Source organism: Tursiops truncatus, chromosome 18 (assembly GCF_011762595.2).
Source record: "Tursiops truncatus isolate mTurTru1 chromosome 18, mTurTru1.mat.Y, whole genome shotgun sequence".
Classification (NCBI taxonomy): domain Eukaryota; kingdom Metazoa; phylum Chordata; class Mammalia; order Artiodactyla; family Delphinidae; genus Tursiops; species Tursiops truncatus.
In genome coordinates this window covers 2,508,056-2,527,050 of record NC_047051.1, presented here as the reverse complement: position 1 = coordinate 2,527,050, position 18,995 = coordinate 2,508,056, and the positions used below count along the sequence as shown (strand labels likewise).

Here is an 18,995-nt window from a genome sequence, read left to right as displayed (position 1 = left end):
GACGTCTAACCTCCTTTGGATTTTTGTAAGAAATGACTTGTTATGGGCGGAGGTTCATCAGAGTAAAGACAACTAATGGAATAAGAAACAACCTGGTAATATCTGCTAATGTGTTATTCTAGCACATAACCAGGTATCTTCTGTAAGAGAGTTTGTTTATATTTGAACAAAATTCTTACCTAAGGTCCTGGACTGGGTCCGGTTTTATGAGGGGCGTCTCCACTGAATGTTCAAAGAGAGCCCCTTCAGGCCCTAAACACAAACCAAAGAGGAAGCTTTTACAAGAGTAAAATAAACAGCAGCCCACAAATCGAGCATTTACACTGCATATTACAGGACACGTAGGCTCTGATCGTCGCTGAATTCGTACAGATGTTTGAGTTGCAGGAAAAAAATAGGTATAAGTGCTTTCCTGCTTTTCCAAGGATACCACGATTTCATTAGATGGCTATAAACAAAATATGATTTTTAAAGCAGTTACAAATACCCAGGCTTATTTTAAAACCAGAAAGCAATATTAGCCCTCAAATTGAAAGAAATTTCAGTTGAAAATTGCATTAAGTCCATATATTTTCGGTAATAGTAATTTGATTCATTCTCTAGATTTTATGTGTAAAAATTGTATCTTGTGTCATCTGTTTCTTAAGGCACATCAGGAAATTTATAGAAAAATCCAGATTTTGAATATTTAAAATTGACTCTCTAATTTGTACGAATCAGTATGTTCCCAGTTGTCTGGTTAGTCTGAGAACCTAATTATGTGCAAGGCACGGTGTGGGTATTGGGTTAGGGTGCAGAGATTCGAAGGTGATATATCCTAACTTGCTTAGTACTCAGAACCCTACAAGGCAGGTATATTTTCCCATTTTACTGAAGAGGAAACGGAGGAACAGAAAGGTTAATTAACTTGCCTAGAGTTACACAGCTAAGTGGCCGGACTGTGATTTGACTTCAAAGCCCACACTTTTAACCTATGCACAGCAGGGTCATTCACAGATAAGTGCTCATCATGATTTACCTAGGTCCTTCGGCCTGGCCTAGACCACACCCCTGTCTTGGGCTCCACCCGTCAGTACAAAATGAAATTTCAAAATTACAAACCAGGGCTTCCCTGGTGGCGCAGTGGCTGAGAGTCCGCCTGCCGATGCAGGGGACACGGGTTCATGCCCCGGTCTGGGAAGATCCCACATGCCGCGGAGCGGCTGGGCCCGTGAGCCATGGCCGCTGAGCCTGCGCGTCCGGAGCCTGTGCTCCGCAACGGGAGAGGTCACAACAGTGAGAGGCCTGCGTACCGCAAAAAAAAAAAAAAAAAAAAAGAGAAACGCAAGCAATTTAATATGAGAAAAATTTAGGCTGGAAGGACAACTTAAGGGGCACAGACCCCCTGAGGCCATCAAGGTCCTCTTATGGAAGTTTGGAGAAGTCACTGCACAAGGAAGTGACCCTTGGAATTGATGGGACCATTCACCACCACTGAAAGGGGAAAGTCAGGAGAGAAGCAGAGCTGGGGGAAAACACCGAATGAATCAGCCTGGAGACCTCCTGTGGGATCATGTATGTCCTTAGAGTTGAAGCCAGTTTTAATTGGGCCTTTTGTTCCTTTCAGCTGAAGGGCTGTTAACTGATGGAGCAGGTCATCAACTGTCCACAGAGCTGCATGACTGGGTCCGGAGCCAGATGTGTTGAGCGTGTGCTTGAAGGGTGTGGTCCTCTCTGAGCAGCTGCTAGAGATCCGTCTTCACATCTGTAAGGGACATGGACTCCCCAGCTGTGTTTACCTTCACTTCTTCAGTGGCTGAAACCTTACTTTCCAGGTCCTCTTTTGTGGGTGGCTTTGTGGGTGCCTCCAGAATGTCTACGTCGTCACTTGTGGCACATGCAATCCCGTTCAGCTAATCAGAGAAGGATGAAGGGATTGAACTGCCTTATTGCTAGATTGTGTCTTTCCCCTTAGTGATGAGACTGGATACTCTTACAGGGCCCTGTTTTCCTTCCTAAATGTTGGGGAATGGACCCCGCCCAGCGAATCACTACCAAGGAACCGAAGTACCCAACCGTGCACCATCTTCCAGCAGCCAGTTCTGGCGACGGGATAAAATATTTTTTTTGAAGATGACATTTTGACGCTGCTCCAATACCATGTTCTGCGACTGGGGTTAGTAAAAGAGACATGCTGATTTTGGTCACTTGGTGACAATTCTATTTTTAGGGGGAAAAATGAGACTGCCGAAGGCCGAGATCAATTTCAAACTGGGGTGGTGAAATTGTTTAATCTCCTCCATGAATTTGATTTAAAAATGATTTTTCAGTTTCCCCGTTGACTAGAGTATATGTGGCAGCTGTTTAAGAATGGACGAGGGATTTCACGTGACTGTTTGAGTTCTTGAGACAAAGGCAACGGCAAGAAAGCACTTCTTGATGTGTGTTCAGGTCAGGATGTCCTGCAGCTCAGGAATCTGGAGGGGCCGCCTTAAAGGAAGACCACTGAGTCCCTCCCCTTACGCCCCATGCTCAGGGCAAGTGGCCAGAGGGAAGCGTGTATAGCCAAGCATTGAGTTCTCTTTCTCTGCCCCCAGATGACCTGGTTCTCTGTCGCTCCTCACTCCTCTTTCCTTGGCTGTCAACTGCTGCTGCTTTTGCTGATCCAAGAAACTCCAAAGGCTACTTGAAATCAATCCATTTAACACAGAGATCAAACTTTTATAGTACGTGGTGGAGAAAAGCTTGAATGGAATTTACTTGGAAAAGTTAACGTTTATAAAAATATTCTTCTCGTATTTTATATATTTAACGAAACTTAACCGTCATTGTAGCAACTATGGAATCGTACGACATAAAGAATAAATCAAGTTTTGTTTTTTGGTGCAATTTTCCCAACACAGTTGGAATTATATGATGGCTGTGGTAGTTTTCTAATTCTGTGTAAAGCCTTTGGGTTACACCAATTGGAAAGAGATAAAAGGAAACAATATGGTGGGGAAAAAAAAGTGGGTAAAGATTTGTGAGGAAGGTTTCATTCTTCTAAGAGAATGTCAAAAAATTTCAAAAGAAATGCCATGAAGAGAAGTCAACAAATTCAAACTACAGTACTTTCTCTTATCGGCCTGAAATATTCCACAGTAAACTTGCCAAATCTGCAATTTGCTTTTGCAGAAGTGCCCTCCATGCGATACTGTTTTTCTTAAGAGTTACTACAGATGAATGGACACAGAAGATGTGGTATATACACAATGGAATATTATTCAGCCAGAAAAAGAAGGAAATCCTGCCCTTTGCAACATGGATGGACCTCGAGGGAATTATGCTCAGTGAAAAAAGTCAGAGAAAGATAAGTACTATATGATCTCACTGATATGGAGAATCTAAAAAACAAACAACAACAAAACAAAAACTGAACTCACAGACACAGAGAACAGACTGATGGTTGCAAGAAGTGAGTGTTGGGAGGTGGGCAAAATGGGTGGAGGTGGTCAAAGGTACAAACTTCCAGCTGTAAGACAAATAAGTCACGGGGATGTGATACACAGCATGGCGACTACCGGTACCACGTATTGTGTATTTGCAAGTTGCTAAGAAAGTAGATCTTAAAAGCTCTCGTCACAAGAAAGAAGTTTTAAGTATGTGTGGTGATGGACGTTAATTAGACTTACTGTGGGGATCGTTTCACAATATATACAAATATTGAACCCTTATGTTGTACACCTGAAACTAATGTTGTTTGTCAATTATTCCTTAATTAAAAATAAAGAGCTACTACATACCAGTTACTCGAAGTTTATCTGTACCAACCACAACTGCCTTTTCATCAACAGTAAACAGTGGCTTGCTGTCCTTGGAGTTGATCTGAAACTGCTGACTCTGGACCTCTACCATTTTGGGACCTAAAGAATGAATGAAAGCATTTTATTATAAGGTGTGTAGTCTCTGCAGTGTTACACATGCCATGGCACCCAGCAGTACCAAATCACTAAACATTTAAGATTTGTTACCAGTAATTTTTTTGATTCTGTGATTAAATTTTAAGTCCTAAGCCAAAATCTATTATATTATTAAAATTAATGTAGGTCACATGTATGTAGATCTATATCAAATATATGTATGAATGAATTATATAAAAATTAATTTTTTCAGGTTTTTAAAACTTGCCAAAAATAATATGATTCTTCTACGCAGATTACTGAAATTGGTATTCGAGTATTAACCAACTGAGGGTTTTATGTTCTGAAATGTGAGATTTGTGAAAGACCATCTTATGAATGGCTTCCTTCAATGGCCAAAGTTAACGCAGACAATGAATGAGTCACACTCAGATTCTTGCCTCTGCCCTAATCCTCACCTCCTACTCCATGGAGCAAACAGACATCACCATGGAAACACACCCTCAAGTTTCTGCCCTTCACCTTCATCTCAGCCATTTCTGTCTTCTCCAGCCCTTCTTTCTATTTCAGGGACAGGGCATCACTTTCTCCTCCAAGCTTACTCCTTTCACATGAACTTTTTCTGTTTGTTTGTTCATTTTTGCTATACAGCAGGTTCTTATCAGTTATCTACCTTATACATATTAGTGTATATACACCAATCCCAATCTCTGACCCACTGGCTTTTAAATTACGACTGTACTCAGCACATGTTTAATGTGTGCTTCTGTGTGCCAGGCACTGGGGACACTGTACCTTCAGCGTGTGAGATCTTGTTCAGTGTCTCTCATTGGTACAGTTGGGTATCCATCATTTTATGTTTTCTGATTTCTCTGTGTTTCCTGTCCTTCTAACCTTAGCAGCATAATGGCTTCATCTCTCTAGAACATAGCGTTCAGCATTTGCTTAAGGAACTACAAGTGTTCCTTCATTCTTTTGTTAGTTCTATTTTCTTATCTAGAAAAGTAAGTTTATTGTGAAATGGATACTTGTAGATTTCGTGTATGTGTCCCTGTGTCTCTCACAGTACTCATTCAAGTTGCTTGGTACCTGCTAGAAATTAAATAGAAGCTTTTCAACGAATACATTAATCAGTTTTGGATACTGTCAGCAACATATTCTTATGTTTTTTCACTAATTTGTGCCTCAGAACCCTCCAAAGATTCTTCATTTAAATGTGCATGTGTTCACATGTTACAAAGTGGAACACATTTTTTTCTGTTTTATCTCCTTTCTCTTAAGGAAGCCTGGCTTTATTTTGTGATAGTTGCCTGTATTTTTGCTCTCCTGAGCTTTCACCCAAACTCAGTTATCCTGTGATTCGGTGTCACTATTTACCTCTTCTGGGTCACTGATCTATCTTACATATTTATCATACAAACACTGATTTGCATTAAGTGATGAATTTGAAGTTGAGTTTAGAATCAAGAGGAAAAAACTGGAGTAATTTATCCAATAAGAGTTCACTGTTTAGCTTATTGGACGTTCATGTAACAATTTGAGGAGAATTTGTCAAGTGAAAGTGGTTAAACTAAATGACATTTTTTCTGTAGCCATTGTTTCATATACATTGATGAAATAGTCAACAAATGAGTTTAGTTGCATAATTTTCATGAGTAACAAAGCTACATAAATCCTCAAATCAAAGAAAATTCAGGAAAGTGAGTCTCTTCCGTTCAGCACAAATTTATTGTATGCGTTTATGGTCAAGGTTTCGGGCTAAGAATTGAGGCTACATGAAAGAGGAGATGCAGTTCACAACTTACAGGATTTCATAGTGTACTGAAGAAAAAAGCATGTAACTCCAGTCCCAGGGCAATCTGATAAGTGCCGTGATACAACCATGGACAGTGTCCAGTGAGAACCCTGACAAGGAATTCCTGTCCCTCCTGGGGGGTCAGGGATGACACCTCAGGGAAGGGGATGTCTGGGCTGACCTGGAAGAGTTCATGTTTCCCTGATGAAGGGAGAATGCGAGATTCCAGGTAGAGGGGGTACTCAAACAAACGCACAGAGGCGGATAAAATTCCATCTTCACTTTATAAAAAATATAGACATAGAATGTTCAGTTTAAATATGTTTTCCACTTCAAAAGAAACTGTGCTCCAAGTGATAACAAGCCCACCACAGGAATAATCGTCTCTTAAAGTAAGTGAGTTTATAATTAAATCTTTTAACTTTCATTAATATTCTACTAGTCTTTATAACCTTGCTGGACATGCATTAGAGCTGAGTAAGTCACCCTCATGTGCAGGAGAGTTCTTTAAGAAATAAAACTCAGGGCTTCTCTGGTGGCACAGTGGTTGGGAACTCGCCTGCCAGTGCAGGGGACACGGGTTCGAGCCCTGGTCTGGGAGGATCGCACATGCCGCAGAGCAACTAAGCCCGCAAGCCACAACTACTGAAGCCTGCGCGCCTAGAGACTGTGCTCCGCAGCAAGAGAGGCCATCGCCATGAGAAGCCCGTGCACCGCAACAAAGACCCAATGCAGCCAAAAATAAATAATAAATTAATTAATTAAAAAAAATGAAAACTCAAATACTTTCGTTGTGATTAAAAAAGGAGCTATCTGGTAAAATCACACTTTTAATGAAAGGCTTTGGTACAAATAACGAGGGAAATAAATAAAGGAATTAGGGCTTCCCTGATGGCGCAGTGGTTGAGAGTCCACCTGCCGATGCGGGGGACACGGGTTCGTGCCCCGGTCCGGGAAGATCCCACATGCCGCGGAGCAGCTGGGCCCGTGGGCCATGGCCGTTGGGCCTGCGCGTCCGGAGCCTGTGCTCCGTGACGGGAGGGGCCGCAGCGGTGAGAGGCCCGTGTACCGCAAAAAAAAAAAAAACAACAAACAACAACAACAACAAAAACAAATGTCACAGAGTCCTTTGAGAAAAGGAAAGATTTATTCTGCTGCTGCAAATATTGTATCACAGAAGATACTGGACTGGAAGTATAAAACTGTGGTTAAGTTCATTCTACTAATGCTTTGGTATCATCTAGGTTCACCTTTATAAGCCTGGAGTCAGTGACTCTTATCTGTATAGCTTGACTCTGTTCTTTAGGCTAGTCTGTTACATCCAAGCACATGAGTTCATGGACCTATAATAACCAGGAAAGGGCTCCAGTGCTGTTCACAGCAATTGCCTTGGATGAACCCACTGTTTTTTAAAACTTTATTTTATTGAAGTATAGTTGATTTATGATGTTGTATTAATTTCTGCTGTACAGCAAAGTGATTCAGTTATAAATATATTCTTTTTCATATTCTTTTCCATTATGGTTTATCACAGGATATTGAGTATAGTTCCCTGCGTTATATAGTAGGACTTGTTTATTCATCCTATATATACTAGTTTGCATCTGCTAATCCCAAATTCCCAATCCACCCCTCCCCCACCCCCTCGGCAACCACAGTCTGTTCTCTATGTCTGTGAGTCTGTTTCTGTTTCATAGATAAGTTCATTTGTGTCATATTTTAGATTCCACATATAAGTGATATCATATATTTGTCTTTCTCTGTCTTACTTCACTTAGTATGATAATCTCTAGCTCCATCCATGTTGCTGCAAATGGCATTATTTCCTTCTTTTTCATGACTGAGTAGTATTCCACTGTATATATACACAATGTATATATATATTATGTGTGTGTGTGTGTGTGTGTATACCACATCTTCTTTATTCATTCATCTGTCTATAGACACAGGTTGTTTCTATGTTTTGACTGTTGTGAACAGTGATGCTAACCCCTTGTTTTTTACTCCTTTCTTTGTTAAATTTCTCTCTTCTGTTTTACCTGAGAAATTTTGAGTTTGTTTCCCACTTATGACCCCAAATCCCTCAAAGCTGTGGCTCAGGCTTATACTTGAACCCTTGTCCACTCTGGAGCACCCTGGACAGGCCATCTTCCCCCACCCCATCTCCTAGAACTCTCTCCCACACTTAAGCTGGCTTTCCAGCCCATCCCTTCCTACACAGTCTTTTATTCATTCCTCCATTCATTCATTCAACAAGTATTTATTGAATACCTCCTAAATATATGAGTGGCCTGAATTAAGAACTGTGTCATTGACTGAATGGAATAAACTAACTCCAATTTTTGAGTATTACATAATCAAATTATTGTGTGTGTGTGTGTGTGTGTGTGTATATATATATATATAATATGCAATAATATTATTGTATATTGTATTTACAATAAATATATTTATAATATAATTTTATAATTATATTTATAATTATATATATTCCTTGGACTATTATGTAGCCATTAAAATAATGCCATTGAAATGGAAGAAATTAAAAAAACAAAAAGAGAGTACTATGTGGACTTCTATGCAAATAAAGTTGAAAACCTAGATGAAACAGAAAATTTCAGGGAAATAGGAATTGCCAAAATTGACCCCATTCAGCTAAAAAGTCTTATTTTGAAGCTAACCAGAATTGGTTTCTATTATTCGAAGTCAAGAGAACATTAACTGTAGTAACCAGAGCTGCATTTACAACTAGAAGATTCCACTGTCGTTCACAATTTGTTGTCTTTTAGTTCCAGGATTTGAAATGCTAGCTGCTGATGCTTGCTTTCCCATGTTTGATTCCTTTTGGAATTTAAGACTTTTGGCTTTGATTGTATTGGTTGTCAATTTTTTCAGTGGTCTTAGTAATAAACAATTATTCATTTAATTAAATGGGATTACTTTGTCTAGTTCACATAAATCACATTTTAATATCCAGATTGGCTAAATTTAACTTCTCCCAGGAAGTGTGAGGCTGGGATGAGTGTGATTGTGGGAAGTCATTTACTGAAAATCGTCTTGGATTTGGTGAGCTGAATATTTCCGAGTTCAGGATTCTCAGTATAGCAGAGGCTTTCCAACCAAAGGTTTAACAGAAATCATTTATTTTAACTCTACCTCAGGTATGAAACACTAAGGTTAAAACTCAAAATTTGAGGTTAACAGTTTAAAGTAATTCTGATGGGAAACTTTCTTTTAAACGTGAATTCCTTGGTGACAAAAACAACACCATATTTGCAGCAACTAGGACAGTTCCCGGTGTGCCATGATTTAATGAAATCTGTGTAGAGAGGGAGGGTGGTGGAAACACCCCTGTTGGAGAAGCAAGTCCTAAGGTGACTCCTGGTTTGGCTTCTCTACTAACTAGCTGTGTGTTTTTGAGAAAATTAGCTTTTCAGTGCTTCCATTATTTCATCCACGAAAGTGGAGACAGATTTATGTTATCTTTAACTCCTCTATATATGAAAATCCACACTTAGCAAAAAATTAAATGTGAAAATGAGTATTTGTGTTAAATCATTTTCAGAAGAATATAAAATGAATCTTTTACTTTTGGAACTCCTAAAAAATAATTATACACTCTAAATGTTATTAATTACTTGACAGCATATAGAAAGTAGCACATAGGCATTCAATAAATGTTTGTTGAATGAATGACAAAAGATGGGTAAAAATCCCTCAAACATTTTTTTTTTTTTTTTTTTTTGTGGTACGCAGGCCTCTCACTGCTGTGGCCTCTCCCGTTGCGGAGCACAGGCTCTGGACGCGCAGGCTCAGTGGCCATGGCTCACGAGCCCAGCCGCTCCGCGGCATGTGGGATCTTCCCGGGCCGGGGCGCGAACCCGTGTCCCCTGCATCGGCAGGCAGACTCTCAACCACTGCGCCACCAGGGAAGCCCTCCCTCAAACATTTAAAAGCTACAGTCAGTTAAAAATTTTTAAGAAATTTAAGAAATGGTAGACACAATTCATAATACAACATAATTTATAAAGAAATATGATTTGGTTTAGACAAGTATCATGAACATGTATGCTGTGTAAGCTCAGGTTCATCTCTAGATTTATTGAGAATTTCACTGGACTTGGTGATCAAACAAGCTTCTAAGCAAAAGAGAAATACAATTTATCATTTAGAAAAAGTTATAAAGATTAAATCAGAACACAGACTATGGAACTCATGTATTACTGTAATAAAAGGAATCATAAAGTTAAGATATGGCTGTACCTTCCAATGTAACATTATTGTTCTGTAACAACAGCCGTTGAGAAAGGGGGACACGGAGCGCTGCCTGCCTGTGTTGGTAGTACACTTGTCATCTATTTCCCCATAATCTGGAGAGCCATCCAATTTCTTAGATTTAGCAAATCTATAAAGTGTTGATGGTGTAGAGAAGGTATATTCCTTTCACCAGCTGTTTGCTCTTTTGTTATTTCTTCCATCGATATTCTTTCTTTCTAATCCTTTTGCTCTCTGCGCTCAATTCCAAAGGACCTCTCTCCCACGTGACCATATTCTTTGGTCTTAGCTGATCGGATGGGTGTACGTGGCTCAGCTAAGGGCAGTTGGTTGAACAGAGTAATTGGGCCAATTAGAGTACTTTGCTGTGAATTGAGAATTCATGACATTGAAGACCAAGTTGGCTGGTGTTGAGAACTATAGCCAATCGGATGAAGAACCAGAGAGTCCTGTAGAGTTAGAACCGGTGCAACCACGCTACCAAGTGAAAATCATGGACAGAGATTCATGGAAAGGAGGGGAACATGGTAGAGAGAAGGAGAAAGGGAGGGGGAGAGAGGGAGAGAGAGGATGAATACTTTGATTCTCCGGCCCTGGTCTTTCTTTTCTTGAGGGCAGCTCCTTTGTTTCCTTTCCTCAGTCTCTGTGAGATTATTTTGTATCCTGCCAACAATCATTGTTTCTTGTACTACCTTAAATGGTCCTCTTATTTCTTGGAACCAAAATCACTTCACTTAAAGTACTTCAGACTGTCCTCCCACCACCCGAACTAGTCTCCGTGGCCCACACAGCATGATATGTAGAAAACTCATACTTTGATTGCTCATAAATAACTCTGAATTCTCTAGAAGAAAAAAGAAACAAATGGATGCATTCAGCACAACTGTTCATGGACCACACACACGCAAAGCACTGTTATGAGGCTGGACTCACCCACTTTTAACCTGCCTGTAACTCCTCCTTCCGGGTTGCGTGCACTTACAGTCACATTCTGTGTGGACTGCAGAAGCAGAGATGAGTCCTAAGAACAGATTTACAATGTTAGCCAAATACAGACTATTTAAAATGACTAGACCTTTGAATTTGTATATAAATTGAGGATTTATACGAAAGAATTTCCCCCATGTCATAGATCCTGTGAACCTATCAATTTGTGGCTAAAACTATTGTTTAAACTTGGATTATATTGTGTGAAGGGGGTGAATGCATTATTTTTTTTCCCCCACAAAATATAATAATAACCTCCTGGGTTTACAGAGCCTGTGTGCACTGGTTACAATGGACCAAGTCCGTTCTCAAGGCGAAGAGCTGAAACAATGAAGTTTTAATCAGTGTTTTGTCGTTTCCAAGGGATTAAAATTTCATTTCTCATAATTTATGTCCAGGACATGATATATGTTTAAAAGGTAAATCAGAGAGCGGTTAGCTCTTCTATAAATAAATACCATATTATCTTCAAAACGCCAAAGGCTTCTCACAATTTCAAAAGAGCTTTTAAAATCTGTTGGATGCCTACGTTTTTAGAGCTTTTTGTTGGAAGATACAGTGGCTTTGTGAGCACGTAAGTGGGGTCATAGTCTGAGCGGAGGCTTTGTCTCACAGAAGATTGCTGGCTCTTCTGTAACAGTTCTCTTCAAAAGAAACGCAGTAACTTGGCTACTGGATTCAGGTGGGTTTATGTCACTCACAGGGAACCAAATATCTTCCCAAGTTGGGGGGTATAATACGATTTTTCAGAAGGAAAGAAGTTTCAGGAGTGCTTTGGAACGCTAGCACGTCAGAAATTCTCCAGCTTGCTGTGTGGAAGCAGATGGATTTGCCATTGTCTCACCTTTCATCCAATGGCGTGACCTTACTACTTGTTTTTGCTGTGTTTTGAAATAACCAGCATGATAATAAGAGCTAAAAATTCACCAGCGATTTTTACCATCCAGCCTCTCCTTTTATCTCCACACTTTGAAGGAGGTAGCATTACTCCTCACATACAGATGAGGAAATTGAGCTCAAAGAGATTAAATGACGGCTTTCCCAAAGTAACAGCCAGCGAGGGACAGTTCCATGACGGAACCGTCTTCAGGCACCAACTTCCAGGCTCTTTTTTTTTTTTTTTTATCATTTTCCCTGAAAGGGAGGACATGGCCCAGGTCAGAGCTGTGAGGCCCACTCCCGGGCCTAGACAATAAGTTGTCCCAGGAACCACTCTGGTCGTCTGATCCAACGGATGCTCTCCAACACTATTCTTTTTCTGGCTTCCGCCGCAGGGGCTGCAAAGGCTAAATGCTTTCTCAGCCTGTCCTGCAGGGAGGGAGACCCAAGTGATACAATTCTGGTCAATGAGATGTAAGCAGAAATCCGCTGGGGCGGGGCTGGGGGTTTCCAGGCAAGGTTTTGGGTGTGACCATGGGGGTCACTCGCTAGGGCCCACCCAAGGCACGTGGCCAGGGAAACATGCAGTGTCGACGCGTGCACACCTTTCATCAGAAAAGCAAACTTTCTGTGTTTCACCATTATTTATTTCTCATGAAACACAAATTCTTTAAACGTGTCCTCATCTGCTTACCACTCTGGAGTGTATTTCTTTGGCATACAGTGGGAATAAAAACTCCGATTCCCCCTCCAGGCGAAGTCCATCTTCTGTAACATGCAGGTGACCCATCCCTGTCTGTTCAAAAGAGATTTGTTATTGCTTTCTTCTTCACTTCTTTTAGTATCAACTTAAATCATGTATGCATTTTCATAGATTTCCTATCCGCACTTTATTGTATTTCTCTTAAACACTTTATTTAAAACTTTAGTGGTTTTTATTCAATATTCAGTATTTTATTACATCTTGTGTAAATACAAAGGACTATTTAGGAAATGCATATAAGATTTAAGTAATCACTTTATAACAAACATGCAAGAGCCCACCAACATGTCAGAAAAAAAAAATCTTACCATTACTATTTAAAATTTTTTAAAAATTAAGATGCAATAAAATGGACTCTTCAGGCTTATAGCTCTATGAGTTTTAACATACGTACAGATTCGGGCAGCCACCAACACAACCAGGATACAGCACTGCAATGAAAACCAACACGCTACAGTTCGCAGTGAAATTATTTAAAAAAGGTAAAAAAGAAAAGTGAATGTTATATTATTTTTTGCTACTGAAAATTCTGATCCAGACAGGAAACCAACATTAACTGCATGAAAGGAAGCTTCTGTTGATACAATGTGGTTGAAGTGACCGCACAAACAAAACAAGAACATGTTTATCAGGAAAAAAAATACTTACTGGGGAAAACCACATCACTTTAAGAATCCAAATTGTAAGAGCAAGATTCACAAGGAGGATGATGAGCAAAAGAAGAACAAATAAGTAGAGGCAACGCTTTCTCCAGCCATAGATGCCGATTTTGTAGACAGACTGGTTCTCTGGCCGCTCTATGTGGGTGCCTTCTGTGGTCGTGGTGTATTGTTCACGTACCATCTGCCACCGGGTGGGGGGCAAGGGAGGGGGGGTGAAGGGAGGGGGGAGGGGGGAGGAGGGTAGAGGGAGAGAGGGAGAGACACATGGCCAGAAAGATTTGTCAATATTGATTGACCATTAGTCCCACAAAATACTTTTTACCCCAATAACAAATTTCCCAAATTAGTGATGTTTAAAATGAGCATTGGCGATTACTTTGAAACATGTCACTGTATTTCAACCACAGCGATAATCTGTCATGCAATGTATTTAGATATGACAAATTCATTTGAAATCCAGTGATTATATTTTCAGATTTTGATCAATAAAATCAATACATATACAGCTTTCAAAATTCTGCAAGATTAAGCTTGCAATTGAAGCACCAACCTACAACAATCCAGTTATCACATTCTTAAAAGATTCAGTGGGAGGAAAATCAAGCTGGTACCCAAGAGCCTTCTGAAGAAAAAATCCAATTACTCAATTTTGTGCCAAATGATTAAATTACATCTTCCTTCAGCTACTAAATTATTCAGAATTAAAAAGGCTCTTTTCAAGATACCTACCACACCAACTCTGGCCTATAATTAAGCTCCCAAGTACTGACCTAGTTCAAGAAAGATCAAAATGTGCACGTGTACAAATGTTTACAAACATTCCCTGTTTTATGTAAATGAGGTTAAGAGTTTTAGTAACAATTTCAACTCTATGAAGAGATTTTTAAAAGTTGCTCAATTTTCCCCTTTCCACAAAGAAAAAAAGAACATGGTTTTAACTGTTTAAATTAAGATTAGAAATTATGATGACTTTTCTGATTGTAAATGTAGCAAAATGATGAATCATATAAAATATTCTCCTCTGAGGTTTTTTATGCATTTATTTTTAGGAGTGATTTGGAGCTGTCCTTATTTAAAATGTTATGGTCAAAATAATTCTATAAATTTCTTTCCAACCAAACATTTCCCCGTGTTCTAGCTGATTGTATAAAATGGTGCTATTCATCGCTCAGCATTTTCAAACACTCAGGACTGACAATCTGCATTATTCAAAACCTAAGGGGTTAACAATTTCATGAGGGCATTCTTCACTCACTCACCTTTGACCCCTCCAGTCTTTTTTTGGATTAGAAAGTCCATCACCACCCACACAGCCCCACATCAGCTCTGCCTTCAACCTGCATCCCAAATCTGTCTACTTCTCTCCATTGCCACGGCTACCGCGCTGGTGCCAGCCACTGCGAACTGTCATCTGCACCACTGCAAACCTGCTTCCCTTCCTTCCCCTCTGGAAACCCCTCTCCACCCACAAGCAGACATGTGAAATGTAGGTCAGCGCCTGTCACTCCACAGTTTCACACCTTCCCGTGATTTTTCCCCACTGAGAACATCCAACCTCCTCCATCACCTCCCAGACCCTACGTGAGAGCCTTTGCTCACCTCTTCATCTGCAGCTGTTGGTCTTTTGCTCACAGCGCCCCATTCACTCTTTATCAGCCCAGGTGAACCCTCAGGTCAGGACTCACTCCTGGGCATCCCTTCCACCTGAAACCCTCTGCCAGCTCCCTCCTCAGCTTCAGACCTGCTCACATGACACCTTCTCAAAGAAGTCTTCCCCAGACACCCACTCACTCCCAACACAGCACTCTGTTATATTTATTTCAAAGCACTTGTCATCTAAATAATGGTGGCAAAACCACACTTTCTGTACAAGATAGGCTAAGAGTCTGCGATTGGATTGGGAAGGGTGGCCAGAGAATCTGAATTTAAAGCAAGTGCATTAATTTACAGTATTGCTCCAGATCGATAAAAACAGCAGTTTTCTAAGCGTGTGTGTACACACATGCACATGCGCGCACGCACACGTATGGTTTCCACTGGCGACATATTTCTGTTCCTATCTAGAGCTTCCTATTGCTGGTGTAAAGCTATCACAAACCTAGCTTAACCCAACATAGTTTTATTATTTTATAGTCTTGGAGGTCAGAAGTATGGAATGGGTCCTTCCGGGGCTAAAGTCAAAGTGTGAACAGGGCGGCTGGAGCGGCAGGCATCTGGGCCTGAGTTTGGGCAACAAAGCCACGTTTTATCATTGCCCCCCTTAACCCTTTTGGTTAACCTGCCATTAACCAGTGTCAGATGTGTTGCACTGAACAAGGATCTTACTCTAGACAGGCATGATTGAAAATGATGAGGCAGAACACTCAGCTCCAGTTTTTTTTTTTTCTAAAAAGTGGACGTTGTTATTTTAACAAATTATTAGCTTATATTCGAACGGTGACTCATGGTGGCTTCCATTTTTATTTGACACTGTATATTCAATTTTTTCTGTTACAGACTTTCAGAGGCTATCAGGTTCAGCTAGGTTCCTTCAGATATGTGTTAAAATTAGCATTGGAAAGGACACCCATTCTTTACCACTCCGAGGTCAGATAACTGTAAAGTATTAGTATTCACACTGGCAAGAAACTGCTCTGGAACAACGCGTTACGCATCATGCTTTAAGATCTACTTACAGACCCTTGACAAAAAATTAATAAGATAACATTTTATGTTAGAACTTAAAAATCTATACTCCAAGGTAAATAATTTTGAGTTTTACTACATCTTGAGCAAAAATTATTTTCATAGGCTCCTTTATTTCAAAAACAATTTATGGGGACTTCCCTGGTGGCTCAGTGGTTAAGAATACACCTGCCAACGCAGGGCACACGGGTTCGAGCCCTGGTCCGGGAAGATCCCACATGCTGCGGAGCAGCTAAGCCCGTGCGCCACAACTACTGAGCCTGCACTCTAGAGCCCACGAGCCACAACTACTGAAGCCCACGTGCCACAACTACTGAAGCCCGCACGCCTAGAGCCCGTGCTCCGCAACAAGAGAAGCCACCGCAATGAGAAGCCCGCGCACCGCAATGAGGAGTAGCCCCCACTCGCCGCAACTAGAGAAAGCCCGCGCAGCAACGAAGACCCAACACAGCCAAAAATAAATTAACTAAAAATTTTCCCACCCCTTTCCCTGTTAACCATCTTTAAAGTATGTTGATGGTATCCTTAATTTTGATTAGCTTTAAATGCTTCTCTCTAAATATAGTTATCAATATTTTAATGCGTAAGGCTCCAGACATGGAACATTATAGTATATTTTGCAAAAATATAAGTTTTCATATGCTCTGAATTCATGGTTACCTATTTATTATCTAAAATAAAACCATCTTAAGGATAGAAGTTCTGCCTTCTACATTCTTTGATTCTTGTCATAGTACGTAGTATAGTAACTGAATACAGCGTCCACTACATAAATGTTGTTAAATGACATTGTTAATTTTAACTAACATTTACTGAATGCCTGGTCTGGATAGGCTGTTGCCAGGAGTTTGAGACACGGAAATGATAAATACATGGTTGATGCTCAAAAGGAACTAATACAAAAGGATTTTTTAAAAAGGTGGGTTTGAAAAAGAACTAAACAGACTCCTCAGAAATGAGTTCAGTTATATTTTATTTTTTATTTTTATTTTTTCTGTGGTACGCGGGCCTCTCACTGTTGTGGCCTCTCCTGTTGCGGAGCACAGGCTCCGGACAGGCAGGCTCAGTGGCCATGGCTCGCGGGCCCAGCCGCTCTGCGGCATGTGGGATCTTCCCGGACCGGGGCACGAACCTGTATCCCCTGCATCGGCAGGCGGACTCTCAACCACTGCGCCACCAGGGGAGCCCAAAACTGTGGTTTTAAAAGGCATGTTTGCTTAGTTCAGATAGAGGCTTATTTTAAAGCAGTGTTAAATTTATAGAGATGGGCAATTCAAATATATTTTCTTAGTGTTTTATTCTTGGTTTTATTAAAGAAACTCAGAAATCTGAAGCTTTTACCAAGTCCTTATATAGTATTTGACTAAAGGGTAATATCAAGGTCCAGAAGTTGAAGTTGGTGGAAATAAGGCCAAAATAAGGATGTTTTGTTCACCACAATATAACCAGCACCTACAGCAGTGCCTGGAACTGAGTAGGGACTCAATTATACGTATTTGTTAAAGGCAGGCAGGCAGAATGAAGTATGTTCTCATTTACGATGTATCTGTGGAATAGGTCCCCACGTCTAGGTCCAATGTTATGATTGAAAACCGAAATCATTCCATCTTTACCACACTTCATATGTGTCTCATACCCACTTTAACAGAAACTCCATAAACTGCTAGGAAAATAACCAGAACCCACAGAGCAAAAGGGGAAAATAACAGATTTACACATTGCTATTTTCCTGGCCCTTTTATGGCCATAATGATGTGACTGATGCATAGGTCATAGTTTATAGGCCGACAGTTCCTGCATTTCACATCTCAGTGACCATCACACTACTTCATTTTCTACTAGGAATGTTCATCCATTAGCACTCTGTATTTCAACAGTGTATTTTAAGGTTCAAGATCACATGAAGTTCTACCTTGATAGATGAGTTGGATTTGGGAGGAAATTAGGATCAGAAAAGCACTGTTCCTACCTTTGCTTTTCAACCATACTATCTTAGGTATTTCCCTTTCGCTACCATATAAACCAGACTGAGTTCCAAAGTCATGCCTTCTTAGCTCTGTGATTTGATCAATTCTGTCCACCCATCAACGATCAGTTGGTCAATTGACCAACTCAAGTGGTCTATCAGGCTTCTTGACAGTGTGCTTTTTCAGAGATGTTTCACATGTAAAACTCACTGCGAATGTTTACAATAGAGTTAAAATAGTCACAAAGGTGAGGCTGGGTTTTAGGTACGGTCTCCATGGCAACAACTTCTTCCTGCTGGTTCTCCCTCGGGGTCTGTTTTCCAGACCTCAGCTGAGGCCATCTGTCAATGTTTTACAGCGCTTCTCTCCTCCCTCCACGCCCCTTACCCAGTCTCCACGGCAACCAGAGTGACCTTCCCCAAGACTAATTCTATCCCAGCGGCTTCAGGACAAAGCACAGACGCCTTGGGCACATGCAGCCCTTGGGAAGCCCATCTCCTTCACCAGTGCACAGCACACCAGCCGGACCAAAGTCAAGTGGACTCGGGCACTGTGAGGGGCTTGGGGAGAAGTCTCAAGACCGACCCTTACAGATCCACAGATGAAACACTCCTGCATCTATATTTCCATAAAATTCCCCAAGGCACAATAACATGTGAAATAGGAGATGAGCTTGGAGTCTGGAATGGCAAGGACAGTGGGTGAGGAATTCTACAAAGCTCATGAGAACACCAGAGAAAGATCTGGTCCCGAAGTGGGTCCAGAGAAGAGCAACACCGGATGCTTTTGAGGCTGGGAGGAGAAGGAGGCGGGAAGGACAGAAAGAAGCGGGAGGCAGGTCCTGAGGGTTCCCCACCGGGAAACCACGTTCATGGTGGGTGAGCAGGGCTGGGCTGGCTTGAGAGAAGCCACGGAGAAGACCCTACCCGGGTCCAACAAAATGTGCAAAATTCAACCAAATGGGCACCCATTCATAATTTACAATTATTCTTTGAGTTTCATCTTCAATATAATAGCAATCTAGTTTAGTGACTAGAGTGTGTATTTTTTTTAAAGGACATTATAGAACAATTTTATTTGCAGCATTTTAGCTGCAAGCTTAGC

General features: G+C 40.8%; 1 protein-coding gene across 3 annotated transcripts in view; it reads right to left on the bottom strand.

Annotated features, from left to right (window-relative positions):
* Positions 1 to 18,995, bottom strand: part of SGCG (sarcoglycan gamma) — a 44,566-nt gene that overhangs the window by 11,830 nt on the left and 13,741 nt on the right. For all 3 annotated transcript variants that reach the window (XM_033843486.2, XM_019936426.3, XM_073794950.1), the window contains 5 exons: positions 13,226 to 13,420; positions 12,509 to 12,610; positions 10,882 to 10,969; positions 3,762 to 3,881; positions 180 to 252 (listed from right to left, as the gene is read on the bottom strand). In XM_033843486.2, coding sequence (XP_033699377.1) covers positions 180 to 252; positions 3,762 to 3,881; positions 10,882 to 10,969; positions 12,509 to 12,610; positions 13,226 to 13,420 — 578 coding nt within the window. The remainder of the gene's footprint in view (positions 1 to 179; positions 253 to 3,761; positions 3,882 to 10,881; positions 10,970 to 12,508; positions 12,611 to 13,225; positions 13,421 to 18,995) is intronic.